Genomic DNA, 13,878 nt, shown 5'->3' on the forward strand with positions numbered 1-13,878 from the left:
GGGTACTCTGCAAAGAGCTTGAAGATACCTGCGTTTGATATATGGAAAATTTTTATTCTATTTTTTTTTTCACTTACAATAAAAGTGTCTTACATGGCTGCAAAAGCAGTAGTCTTTCTATTTAAATTAACTGTATATATAATTTTTTTAATTTTTTAAAAATACATTAATAATTTGATATTTTCAAATCGTTAACCATTAAAGTAGTTAATATGTTTGAAATTATTAAAATATTTTTATAATTTTAAAATAATAATTATGGAAGAAACCGAATAATTAGTAGTATAAAAAAAGAGGCATCTTTTTCTTTTATGTACCAACTATACCCTTACCACCATTTTCATATCAAGCTTCTATTTCTTTAATTTAGCAAATCCAAAATTTAAAATTATTGAAATTTTTTTTTTTATTGAATTAAGCAAGAGATCTATGTGAATTCCATTTTTGGCTTCCAATTCAACTCATACTATTGGATATTCAAGATTGTGGAATGCAAATAAAGAAAACAATTTATACAAACATTAATTGTATGAATCAAAGTTGATTTTACAGCCTAGAGCTGCTTAATTTAGAGTTTTGTATAAGCTTTTTAAGAAGTAAATATTAAAAATGGAAACTAAAAGTAACAAATGCAAGTATCTATATTAAAATCCAGCTTTGAGTTTCACAATGACAAAACATTATGGTTGTACAAGGAAAGAATCATATGGACTTTTTTTTTTTTTTTTTTGAAAGCAAATCATATGGACATTGTTTAAATGTTAATCTTTCATCATCAACCATTTTTCTAAACCATTTTTATTTATGAAAGAACTGTAACATGTTGCATATGAATTCAAGACATTTTCTTTTATTACAATTCAATCAAAGGCTGCTTCAGATAAGCCAACTAAACATTGGAATAAAACCAGACAGATGTCTGAAGAGCCTTCCAATTACTTGAGTTTTGAGAATAGCATTGGTGCAACCTGCATTGCAAAATGAAAAATTCAGTGGATGACCTAAGCCAACAGTGAAGAAATTTTTAAGAATGAACAAAGACTTACACATTTATCAACACAAAATAAGTAGTCAAAGTACTGCCCTGTACAGTGTTTTTCCCCAGAGTCATCACCTTCAATCCTCTTCATACATGCCTGTAATACGCGCAACTGAATTATCCCTTTAAGTGGCACAGAAGCATATACTGGAGCAAAAATATTTCTTGCTGGTTAAAATATAATCTTTGCATTCAGCAGTAAATAGTTAATGAAATGGTTTCAAATTTCAGCTGATACAGCCAAAAGTTGTCCCTGTGCTGCACCTTAGAGTAAATGTGCAGCATGTCCAGACTTCAACTTTAAAAGTAATAATAACGATTATGGTTTCTAATCGAGCAGCAAAAGACGCTTGATTCTATCTCTGTACCTCTCCCTTGATGCTAAGATTGGATTTGACAAATTTAGAGGGTCTACTGAGCGAGTGGTGTATAAGTTAAGAATGGCTGACAAAGGAAATAAATTAAACTTCAAGGTTATCATACTTGCTTTCTTTTATCTTTTAATTAATGACAAACGTGAACTTTGTGCCACTTGCTAATCATGTTTGTAAAACTTGAAGTATTATTACATTTCACATTTCTGCTATCTAGCAGTTACTATTGTTCTCAAATGCAACTGCAGGAATCAGCTATAGGAATTTATGATGAATAAGTTGTATAAAAAAACATAAAAACTTTCAACAGGCGAACAAATAAAGCTGTATCTTTTCAATGCATAAAATTTCTAGAAGATAACTGCATCTACTCGTGCATCATATGGTCAAGTTTCCCAAAAAAAAAAATCACTTCACCTCATATTCAATTAGAGGCTTCACACATTTAGGCTTGCAGGAATCCTCAAGATACTTCTTTTGATCAAAAAGTTCCTCATCCGCCCTAAATGTAAATGAAAGATAAAAATGCTCAGATAAATGAGAAACGTAGCACCTGATATCAGTATCAACTGGAACCACACATCATATATAGTTTCACCTATTACCTTGGTTTCATCTATTTTATTTATTTTTTCAATCGTCTCATCGATATGAACAACCTCATATCAATAAGCAAGTGGTTTCCAGTTTACCAAAACCTTCACTCCTTACTGATATCCAACTACATATTTTCTGCACTTCAATTAGAAAAATTTGACATACATACACCAAAACCACATGAGAAGCTAAAATAGCATCAAATTTTTGCCACCCAGATGCAAATTTAGAAGGTTAAAGGCTCCTAAACATGGCTATAAATTGTAAGGATTACCCCAGAAAATAAAATCTACAAGCTAATTAAAGAGTTACCAGTAAAAATTAACCGCAAAAGATAAAATAAAATGAGCATCAGAACACTTACATAGGACCTAAAAGAATGACAAAAGAAATTCACTAAACCTCAAAAGGCGTCTTTCCTGCAAGGAGAACTTCAAGGTGTCATCAACTTGACCAAAGTATTTCTTCAAGCACATACATTACCCAACACCATAAAAACATACAATTTGCTTTCTCTAAGTTCATAGATCAAAGACTCCAAACTATCAAGACAACAATTTAATTGCAAGAAACAAATGGGAACAAACTAAAAGGAAACGAAAAGACAGCAAAGTTACTTTCTAAGCGTACCTATTAAATATCCTTTTCATTAATTAATATCTATAATCACATCCTAAATTGCACTAATTAGGGAAAATTTTCTGTTTCTATTAAGAAAAATTAAAGGTTAACAAAAATAGAGAAGCTTAAGGCAATAATTTAATTGCAAGAAACAAAGCGTCGAGAGAGAGAAGAGCTGCCAAAGGAGGCTAGAAAATGGTTAGTTACAAATTAAAAGGAAATTCCGGAGAGAATAACAATGATCAACAGTAGCATAAGCATGAAGAAGCTTAAGAAATCATACCTACGCCGGAGAATCAGTAATCGGCTGCTTCAATGATGCAAGAACTAGAAGCAGGAGTTCATACGGATCATCTAAAAGAGTTGGTTACAGACTTCCACAATTGGAGCAAAATCCTCGGCCAGGAAAGTCGCGTGGGCCTCTGACGCTCGAAGCTGTAATGGGCTTCCACCTTTCAGTCGTTTAACCTTATCTGGGCTTTTTATCGTGGCCCTAATTTTCATGGCCGGTGTAAAACTTTTTTTATTTTTCATTAATAATTAATGTATATATTATCTTTAAAAAAAAATGCATTTTTTCAATTAAAAAAAAAACTCAACTATTCAAAAAAAAAGAGAAATAGCATTTATGTCCATTTCAAAATTTAGAAATAACAATTTCGCCATTCAAAACCCGTATTGTGGGAAGATTATCAGTTTCAGCAATCAATAGTTGCAAAGCCAAATCAATTCTAGATTCAAAAGCATGGATTTCTGCTAAAGAAGGATCCTAAAGACAGTTATTTACGGACTGCAGCAAGCATGATCTGACCAGAGGAATTTCGGATGACACTAGCCAAACTAATCATTACTTGATTCCGTTACTCTAACATTTATATTTAGCTTAAAGGATGAAGGAGGGGCGTCCAAACCTAGTCTGTGAGGGACGAAGATACAATGGGATGAGCAAAAATTGTTCTACACCATTTTCCAACCAGAATTTAATGCTTTCGAAAATGATGATGGACTGATTAAAGCTTCTACTATTAAAAATCAAATCCCATATCGTTAATTATTTATATATAACATGCATGCATATAATTTACTTAAATATAATTACCATCAAAATCTGAATGCATGCATATAATTTAAAATTGATATATTATTTAAAATTAAAAAAATAAATATAATAATATCTATATATTAATAAAATATTTTAATTTAATCGATTAAATATATACTTTTTTTTATATATCTGTATTGCAAAAAATTTTCTCTATTTCATAATTAAAAACTCAAAACATTAATTTATGAGATCCTTAGGTAACAAATTTCATCCAAATTATTTTCTACTTGTTTATAATTATATAAAAATATAAAAATCAGATATTTATTTATAATTATATTACTATAAAATAATTTGATTAATTTACTTTATAAATAGCATGAATTAAGTCCATTATTTTTTTAATAATAATGAAGAACAATTTTTAAAAAATTCATTTTTAATTTGTGATTAGAAATCTTTTTAATCAATTTACGTATCTTAATTTTTTTTTAAAACAACTTTAAGATATACTTTTTCACATTCATAAAAGCTCATTTTTTTTATTTAATAAACTTTAGCCAATATATTTAATTTTCTGAGCCTTTAATAACTTTATGTAAAGCACTTATCTTTGACTAAAAAGAAACGAGTAAAAGCTGCCTTTTTAAAAAAAAAAAATAAGAAAGAAAGAAATAATTTCATAACAAAAGAGAGACACACAGGTATAGTTTTAGCAACCCTAGAACACCACTTTGTGTTTTTCTTTTTTTTTTCCCTCTTAAGTAATTTTCATGTTACGTATGAAAGACACATAATTTGTACTACATTAAAATTTTGTTATATAAAAAATAAATATTACATTTAAATTGTTAAAGTTCAATACTTTAATATTAATAAAAAAAAAAATTTCCGTTATCTGATTGTTGAAGTGTGTATATAAAAAATTAAAAATTTAAAATTAAACATACGATTTTATTATGGGTATCATATTAGTTTATAAGACTTTTTCTCTCTTGAGTTTAAATTTCAATCAAATTTAATTATATTAAAAAAAACACATCTATTATTAAAATTATCAACGTAATTACAAAAATATTTATCTAAATAAAGTTTATATAAACTCGTAATATAAATTTATTTATGAGATTTTATATAAATCTTATTATGTAAATATACATCGAGTACATATATAAATCTATATAAATATTTTCACACAGTTATACTTTTTTTATTAAAAAAGAAATTAAAAGAAAAAAAGGAAAATTAGTTATCTTTGATTTGTGATACTGAAATAGTACTCTTTAAAGTTGGAGAAGAGTTTGAACAAAAGGCAAGTCACAGATCGCTGGAGCCAATCAACTTGGTTAGTCCAAAGGTTATGGCCATAGCCATTAGCCCACCAACCAAAACCCTAGCAGAGGACCTAACCGCTGGTGCCTTCCCCAACACAGCGCCTAACCACCCAAACACCAGCAAAGCCAGACTCACTGAACCAACTACAGCACCTAGTCTCACCTTATAGTTTCTTATAAAAGAAGCAGCTAATAGTGGCACCATTGCCCCAACTGAAAATGCAATAGCTGAGGCTGCAGCTGCTTGCAGTGGATTAGGCAAACTCTCCTTCTCTTCTTCTTCTTCATGACCTCCATTTTCTTGTTTTCCTTCATTATTATTGCATCCTCTTTGCTTGTCTCTCTTCATTTGAGCCAACTCTATATCCAACTGTGAGTGCACAGACACAAACTCACCTATTGCCATACTACAAGCTCCAGCTACTAGTCCAGCAAATCCAGTAAGTATCATGACCTTGATGTCTTGTTTCACAGCACCAACACCCATCATCAGTGATGCAGTGGAGACCAGACCATCGTTGGCACCAAGAACTGCAGCTCGTAGCCATTGTGCTCTTTTTGAATAGTCGAAGTCCTGATCCTTCGTGGGTTCTAGCTCTAATACAGTTGCTTGTTGCTCAACATCATTAACAGCCAGAGGGAACCTGCTGGTGTTGGCTGCCATGGAAGAAAATGATCAAGGGTTTGAAATGATTAAAATGTATTATGACAGTGATATTGATAAAGAAGAAGAGGAGGAGAAGAGATTAAAGTGATAAGTGTGGAGGACACACTCCCTTAAGAAGGGTATTTATAAAGACTTGATCAACAATGGTAAGTTTATTATCAGAAAACTATATATATTGACTGAAAAAGTTTATTACCATTGTTGATCAAGATTTATGCATGAAGCCTTACTCTTGTTTTACAGAGATGTTGTTTTCGGCGAAACGAAACTCGTCACCTTCTAACCACAAATGAAATAGCTTTCTCATACATCAATGTCAGTATGTCACCCTCATTTTTCACGTATATAGAAAATGTTTATCTTTTATACCCAGAATGGAATATTACCCATGGAAAATTCTTGAGAAGATGTTATTACAGAAATTGTAAATTTTAGTAATTGGAAAAGTTTAATATATATACAAAAATACATCTCACATACATACTCCAATGCATGTACTCTTATCACTTCTGTGAGAACTTCAACCTTACATTCTCATTATCTGATAAGGTCTCAGCTGAGATAAGAACTCAGCAAGCAAAATTAAAAAAAAAAAAAAAAAAAAAAAGGAATATCAGATTTATATATGAATCTCGTACAGAAATAATAGTGCACATATTTACAGAAAGAATCCTTAATGTTTGATGAAGTAAAGAAAGCAATAATTAAGAGAATGAAGGACAAGGATTATTATTAAGGTAAGTGGAGATGAAAAAGAAGCTAAGGAAAAATTATTCAATGGCAACCATTATGTATACAATAGTTCCATATCGATTACTTATACGATACACATCATAATCAATGATTATTGTACATACTAAAATTTCTCGAGGTTAAGGAAAAAAGATGAAAAGAACAGAATAATGCTAAGTTTCTTACAATCCCAAAAGAGCATATGCACTTTATATCATGCAGTTACACCTAACAAGAACATCATCAGTCATGACTAAAACATGATCATGGGACAGGACAAAAGAAGAAAACAGCTCTTTTATCAGTTGCAGATCATAGAGAGAAACTAAATGTTTATAGTATACACGCACACACACACACGCATGTTTTCAAGCCTTCGGTTTCTTTAGTTGTATCTTTTTCTAGCATTATAGCTTACTATAATCATGCTGAATCGATCAGTAGTCAGCGTATTGCAATATGTCCATCATCCATGTGGTGTTGCAGGAATTTGGGTCACTTTTTGTTAAAGATGATAAAGGCTCAAGCCGTATAGTGATCTCAATGCACATGACTGCACACCAATATTGTAAGCTTTTGAGCTAGTTTTGTCTACTAATATTATTTCAGTTGCAATTACATATTCTTTTTCACCGTCTCTCTCTATTGAAAATTGCAGCACTTGCAATTACATATATATATATATATATATTTTTTTTAAATTGAAGTTGTTCAGTTCACCCATTTGTTTCCTGGGTGTCCACAGTCTGTTCACACTAATGGCTAAGAGTTTTAGCTGAAGAAGAAATTTATTTTGTTAAATCAAGCAGTCACTTTCAAGACTTCAACAAAATATCCACTGCAGACAACTGAAACCAAACACATTTGTGGTTTTAACAATCTTTGTACAACAGAGACTGCAGGCTGGCAGTGAAGTTGGCTTAGCAGCCGTCTCTAATAAAGTAACCCAAAAGTGTACAAACAAATAAAAGATTAATTAGTATTGTAATTAAAAGAGAGAAGAGAGAGAGAGTGATTTATAATTTTCAATTAACAGCACACCCAGCAGAGAAAGTGACAGCACAAAAGAATCCATGTGTCCAAAATGGTGAAAAGACAGCTAGCAATGGTGGATCCATTGTGGAAATTAAAATAATGGACTAGGGTTTTCTGACCCAATGTCTTTGGAGCCATTTCCAAGTTGTGTGGACTTCTTATAATTAATCTCATTATCATGCATCTTTTTAACAAGACTTGATGGATGCCCTGTTGCATGCCCAATTGAACTTTCTTGTATTTTTTTTTTTTTCAATCTCTTAATATTTGAAATATTTGTGTATGATATAAATGCATATATTCTTTTTTTAATTCTAAAAATGATTTAATTTAAAGTTTTACGTGCTTTTATAATTTAATTTAAATGTTTTAATTTTAAATTTGTTCTTGTAACTTTTTAAGCGCTTACAATTTTGGTTTAATCTAAAAATTAATATAAAAAAATTCAATCTTGTACATATATAATTTAATCTACAAATAACAAAATTTTGATGTTTATTTTAAAATTAAGTTAATATTGTGTATCTAATTAATTTTAAAATATTAGGACAATAATCTAAAATAATTCTTAATACATAAATGTTGGCTTTTTTTTTCAATCGGCTTTTATAAAAATAAAACTTTAATTAAAACTAATTTAAATGATGTTTAGAAATTTTTTTATTTGATTTAAAATAATTAATTTAAATTATTTAATAATTTTTAAATTAATTATTACATTTCTTCACCATTTTACTTTCATTGTTGATGTGGTATTTCATAATAAAATTATAATGTTTTGAATCTCAATTTCACTCAAACTTGAACAAATTAATTTTAATTAATAATATTAAAATATTGTTTTAAAAGTGTAAAATTTTGAATTTAAATTTTAACAAAAATTACTTAAATAAAAGGAAAAAAATAATATAAATTAATTGAAAAGATCACATGAAATTATTGAATTGAGTTGGTGGAAATTAAAGAAAGAAAATATTGAAGGGATAGATGGTGAGGTCATAATAAACAAAGACTGCAAATAAAGACAAAATGATGACGGAAGCCATTAATATCAATTGCAAGGAAACTGAAAAGAGAGATGACCCTTCCCATGCACCAAGCAACAACAAGAAGGGTCAAGCTACAGCGGTTGCTTTGGCTCACCGCAAGAGCTGCAGCCTCCCCCACTTCGGACGCGGCAGTGGCTGCTGGCTGTTCTCACCTCATTCTTTTTTTTTTTTTTGCATTTTTGCGCTCATGTCTTTTGTACTTAGCGACCGCCACAACCAGATCTGTAGGATCACCTTGTAAAAAAAACTTCTGTTAATATGAAAATATTGACTTATTTTATAATATTTTTTTATAATTTTTATTTATTTTTATTTTTCATTCATATTAATAAAAAAATAGTTAATTTAAATGTTAGCTACAATATTAAAAAAGAAAATAAATCATATTTTGAAAGAATTAAAATTGAGAAAATGAAAAAAATTGTAGAATAAAAGAAGTAATTAATAATTTTTAATTTTAATTTTAAGTATTACAAGTACTATTGCCTTTATTACCTCAATTTTTATGATTTAAATGCTTATTACTGTTTAGTATAATATTATTACAATATGTAATAATACTGAAATTGCTTTAATTATATATTATAATTATGCATTAAGAATGTAAATGGATATGACATGTGCAAAAATTAAATTATTTGAATTTGAATTTCATTTATATTAACACTATTTAAATTTATTTTAAATTTAATTAAAAATTAATATAAACTATTTAAATTTATTTCAAACTTAATGATCATTTGAATAAAATTTAAATCAGTTTAATTTTATATATTTTAATTAATAATTTATATAAAAAATATTTTTCATTAATAGTTTTTATGTAAAAAATTGAATATTTTTAAACAATATTTAAATTTTAATTTTAAATGAAAACATATAAATTTTTTTATAAATATTATTATAAAATACATATTTTTATATTAAATTAATTATTTATATAAACAGATTCGGGCTATACTTTGTAAATAAAATTCAAACCCAATTCAAACATATCACATATATCATTTTTTAAACTCAAAATTTATTTTAAATCTAATTATAATTATTTAAATCTGTCTTACTAAAATTCAATATATTTAAAAATACTTGTTATTTTAATTATGTATTTGCATATATTATTTTAAATTTTTTAATGTTAAATTTTTTTATAAGTAATTTCAATGAAAATTTTATGTTTATAGATTATAATATTGAAGCATAATTGTTTTGCTTAAACCAAAATATTCTTATTGCTGCTAAATTTATCATTTTAGTTAATAATTTGGCTTTTTTTACATATGATAACCGCTGGGTTTCTTCACCCCAGACCAGGGGCTCGACCACGGCCCAAGGCCCATGGCGTAGAGGTCCACACACCTGATAAGCCTGGTCCAGTCAACCTTCAAGGCCGGGCTCCATCCAGCCTCCTCAGCCAGATCAGCCCAGTCCGCGACCAGTAGGCCCTCCCCTCTCAGGCTCGGCGTCAGGCCCATCTCTCAGTCCAGCCCAGTGTCCAGAGCCATACTCAGACAGCCTGGCAGATCCGCTTGAGCGTACTCACGAGGAGAATCAGAGGCCGTTACGCATGGAGCAGGCGGCTGATACCCTCGTACACCCGAATCTGTATGTCAGAGACGCGTGTCCCAATCAAAGAGAGGCCTTTACACGTCACCAACCAGCATAGCGAAATGGATAAAAGGGGAACCCCCTCCCCAGAAAACTTAAGTCTTATTCTGTAATACAAGAACCCTTGTAAAACCCTATTCTATTGGATCTCAGATCATTAATTGGCGCCGTCTGTGGGAAACGACGGAGATCTTTTCATCACCGGAGTTTTCACTTTCAAAACCCACTGAGATCCACGATGGCAAATCACCAAGAAAGTAATCTTAACATTCCAAATGACCTGAGCTCTGCCCAAGAAGGGCAACAGTTCTCCTTTTCTAGCCCTACAACGATGAATAACCAAACACCTGTTCCTCTTAATCCCTCGCCAAGCTTGGCAGGGAATACTCCCACCATGATCCTATCTAACCAAGACATTCAAACCATGGCCCTCCAGCTACAGACTACTGCTCATTGGTTGGGGCAGATAATGCAGCAGAGGGGCCTCAGCACCCCAGCAAATGCACTTCCAGTGGTGGAAGAACCTAGAACCAATGAGCCCCGACCCACCTCTGACCTCCTCCAAACTAACAGCCACGATGTCGGGGAAGAGGAAGAACCAGAGGCCCGAATCCATGCGAGGAGGGCAAGAAAGTTGATAGAAAATGAGGAAGCGGATAACTATTCCGCTGAAACAACCAGAGAAACAGGAGCTGAAATGGGGGAGGAGGAGGAATACAACCTGGAAGAAAATTTTGGCCTGGAAGACGAGAAGATGAACCAAAAGTTGAAAAAGTTGAAAGAGCAGCTCCTGGCCGAGCTAGGTAAGAAAGACCAGAGCCTAACCTCCTTGCCTACTTCTTCTCCTTTCTCAAAGGTGGTGCAGCAAGAAATTGTCCCTAAGAAGTTCATGATGCCGTCAATGGCGGCCTATAACGGAGCTGGCAACCCGAGAGAGCACGTCATGAACTACAAAACCTTCATGGAGTTGCAAACTCTATCAGATGCCTTGATGTGTAAGGTGTTCCCAACAACGCTCTCGGGACCAGCGCGAGCGTGGTTCAACAGCCTGGAGACCGAAAGCATTAAAAGTTTCGGAGATCTTGCCACCCGCTTCATCAGCCGGTTCATAGCCGGGGTACCAGCAGATAGGAAGACAAGCTATCTGGAGACAGTGAGACAGAAAGCTGGTGAATCACTCAGAGAGTATGTTGCCCGTTTTAATACGGAGGCCCTGCAGATTCCCGAGCTAGATGAAGGAAGGGTGGTGGAGGCCATGCAGAAAGGGACAACCTCTGCCGAGTTCTTTGGTTCCCTAAGCAGGAAGCCTCCGACCTCGTTAGCTGAACTGATGAAGAGGGCGGAGAAGTATATAAGGCAGGATGATGCCTTGGTGACGAGTCGATTTGCCAAAGAGATGGCAGGAAAAGAGAAAGCCCCTGAGGAGAAGAGGCTGGAGAAGCGTGAGAAGAAACATGGAAAGAGACCTGAGCCGTACAAGCAGGCCTGGGAGAGAAGAGATCAAAGATCTCCTCTTCCCCCTCGGGCTCTTGAAGCAAGAGCACCCCCTCCTTGGGTTCCTGAAAAGCCCACTCCCCTCAACGCCTCCAGAGCCGAAGTGCTCATGGCGGTTCAGGACAAGGAGTTTCTCCAGTGGCCCAAACCCCTGAAGTCGGAAGCAGACCAAAGAAATCCTGACAAGTATTGTCAGTACCACCGGACACATGGCCACGACACCAACAGCTGCTTCCAGTTGATAGCAGAGATCGAGAGGTTGATAAAGAGGGGGCACCTAAAGAATTTTGTGAAGAAGCCGGAGGGGCAGAGGCCTCAGCCCGGTCCGGTAGCCCAGATGCCAAGAAGAACTGGAGCTGGACTGGTGAATGATGGGTCCAGCGGGACCATCAACATGATTGTTGGAGGAACAGGAGGACGGATGAGCCGTCGAGGAAAGAAGAGAAACCGGGAAGGAGAGACCAGCAATGGCGAAGTTATGCAGATCGTTGAACACTCTCCCATGACCATCGCTTTCTCCTCGGAAGATGCACAAGGCGTCCAGATGACCCACGATGATGCGCTCGTCATTGAGGCAGTCATTAATAATTTTCGGGTGAAGAAGGTTCTGGTGGACGATGGGAGCAAGGTCAATTTGTTGCCATATCGGGTTTTCCAGCAGATGGGAATCCCAGAAGAACAGCTGGTTCGGGACCAGTCACCTATCAAGGGGATCGGAGGAGCACCGGTACACGTAGAAGGAAAGGTGAAGCTGGCTCTTACCTTGGGAGAGGCACCCAGAGTTCGCACCCATCATGAGGTGCTTTTGGTGGTTAAACTCCCGTTATGCTACAATGCGATTTTGGGGAGGCCTGCGCTGTTCACCTTTGAAGCGGTCACCAGCATCAGGTATTTGGCACTCAAGTTCCCGACAGAAGAAGGAGTGGGAATGGTCCGGGGCAGCCAGGAAGAAGCAAGGGCGGTGTACCTGGCCACAGTAACAGAGCCGAGCTCAACCGGAGAAGCACTTGACTCGGAGGTTCTGGAGGTCAGGGATGAAGCAAAAGAAGCTCGGACAGAGCCAGTTGGAGAGTTGGAGACCTTCTCCCTGTCAGAAGCAGAGGCAAGCAAAGTCTTCAATCTCAATGCGGGCCTCACCAAAGAACAGAAAGGTGAAGTCATGGCTCTGATCCGAAGTCACGCACCAACCTTCGCATGGAAGCCCTCAGACATGCCGGGAATTGACCCCAAAGTGATGACACACCGACTGAATGTCCTCCCCGAGGCCAAGCCAATAAAACAGAAGAAGAGAGTAGTGGGAAGAGAGAAGCAGCAAGCCACCCGGGAAGAAGTGCAGAAGTTAGAGGAGGCAGGCTTTATCAGGGAAGTCATGTACCCGCAGTGGTTAGCAAATCCTGTGTTAGTTAAAAAAGCCAATGGCAAATACAAGATGTGCATAGATTTTACTGACCTGAATAAGGCCTGCCCTAAAGATTGTTATCCCCTCCCCGATATTAATAAAATGGTCGACTCAACGGCCGGATTTGATTATATGTCTTCTCTGGATGCTATGTCTGGTTATCATCAAATTCCGATGGAAAGGTCGGATGAGGAGAAGACCTCATTTATAACTGAAGACGGGACTTACTGTTACAAAGCTATGCCTTTCGGGTTGAGAAACGCCGGGGCAACTTACCAGAGGTTGATGAACAAAATCTTTAAGAACCAGATCGGCAGGAATGTGGAAGTGTACGTAGATGATATGGTAGTCAAAAGTTCAACTTTCCAGCAACATATAGCAGATTTGAGGGAGGTGTTTGGGGTGTTAGATCAATACAGAATGAAGTTGAACCCAGCAAAGTGTGCCTTCTTCATCAGGGGAGGAAAGTTCTTGGGATATATGGTGAGTGGAAAAGGCATTGAGCCTAATCCAGAGAAGGTAGAAGCCATACTGAATATGCCAGAGCCGACCTGCGTAAGGGACGTCCAGAGGTTAACCGGGAGAGTTGTGGCGCTCAACCGATTCATGTCGAGGTCGGCAGAAAAGTGCTTGCCATTCTTCAAAAAATTGAGGAAGGTACCAAACTTCGAATGGACGGAAGACTGCCGAAAAGCCTTCGCAGAACTTAAGGAATACCTTAGTTCGCCTCACGTGCTCAGCAGCCCCGTAAAAGGAGAAGAACTCCTGATATACTTGGCGGCCTCAGAACAAGCAATCAGTGCAGTGCTAGTAAGGGTAGAAGAAGGGGAGCAGAAACCTGTTTTCTACGTCAGCAAGGTACTCAGAGATACTGAGGTCAGGTA

At 35.0% G+C, this 13,878-nt stretch overlaps 2 protein-coding genes across 3 annotated transcripts; both read right to left on the reverse strand.

The window, feature by feature from the left end:
- Positions 1 to 767: 767 nt before the first annotated feature.
- On the reverse strand, positions 768 to 3,017 carry LOC122722472 (cytochrome b-c1 complex subunit 6-1, mitochondrial-like). 2 transcript variants are annotated; one of them, XM_043953182.1, is made up of 5 exons: positions 2,915 to 3,017; positions 2,375 to 2,429; positions 1,831 to 1,915; positions 1,047 to 1,136; positions 768 to 968 (listed from the first exon to the last, which is right to left on the reverse strand). In XM_043953182.1, coding segments are annotated over exons 2-5 (210 nt in total). In that variant the 5' UTR covers positions 2,377 to 2,429; positions 2,915 to 3,017; the 3' UTR covers positions 768 to 935. The 2 variants fall into 2 exon arrangements, with proteins under 2 accessions (XP_043809117.1, XP_043809116.1); XM_043953181.1 differs by lacking the exons at positions 2,375 to 2,429; positions 2,915 to 3,017 and adding an exon at positions 2,019 to 2,355.
- A 1,976-nt stretch (positions 3,018 to 4,993) lies between these two features.
- On the reverse strand, positions 4,994 to 5,954 carry LOC110608016 (vacuolar iron transporter homolog 1). Its single transcript, XM_021747218.2, has one exon. The coding sequence runs from the start codon at positions 5,672 to 5,674 to the stop codon at positions 4,994 to 4,996; it is 681 nt and encodes a 226-aa protein (XP_021602910.1). The 5' UTR covers positions 5,675 to 5,954.
- Between the last annotated feature and the right edge of the window lie 7,924 nt (positions 5,955 to 13,878).

The sequence above is a fragment of the Manihot esculenta genome, chromosome 18 (assembly GCF_001659605.2).
Source record: "Manihot esculenta cultivar AM560-2 chromosome 18, M.esculenta_v8, whole genome shotgun sequence".
Taxonomy (NCBI): domain Eukaryota; kingdom Viridiplantae; phylum Streptophyta; class Magnoliopsida; order Malpighiales; family Euphorbiaceae; genus Manihot; species Manihot esculenta.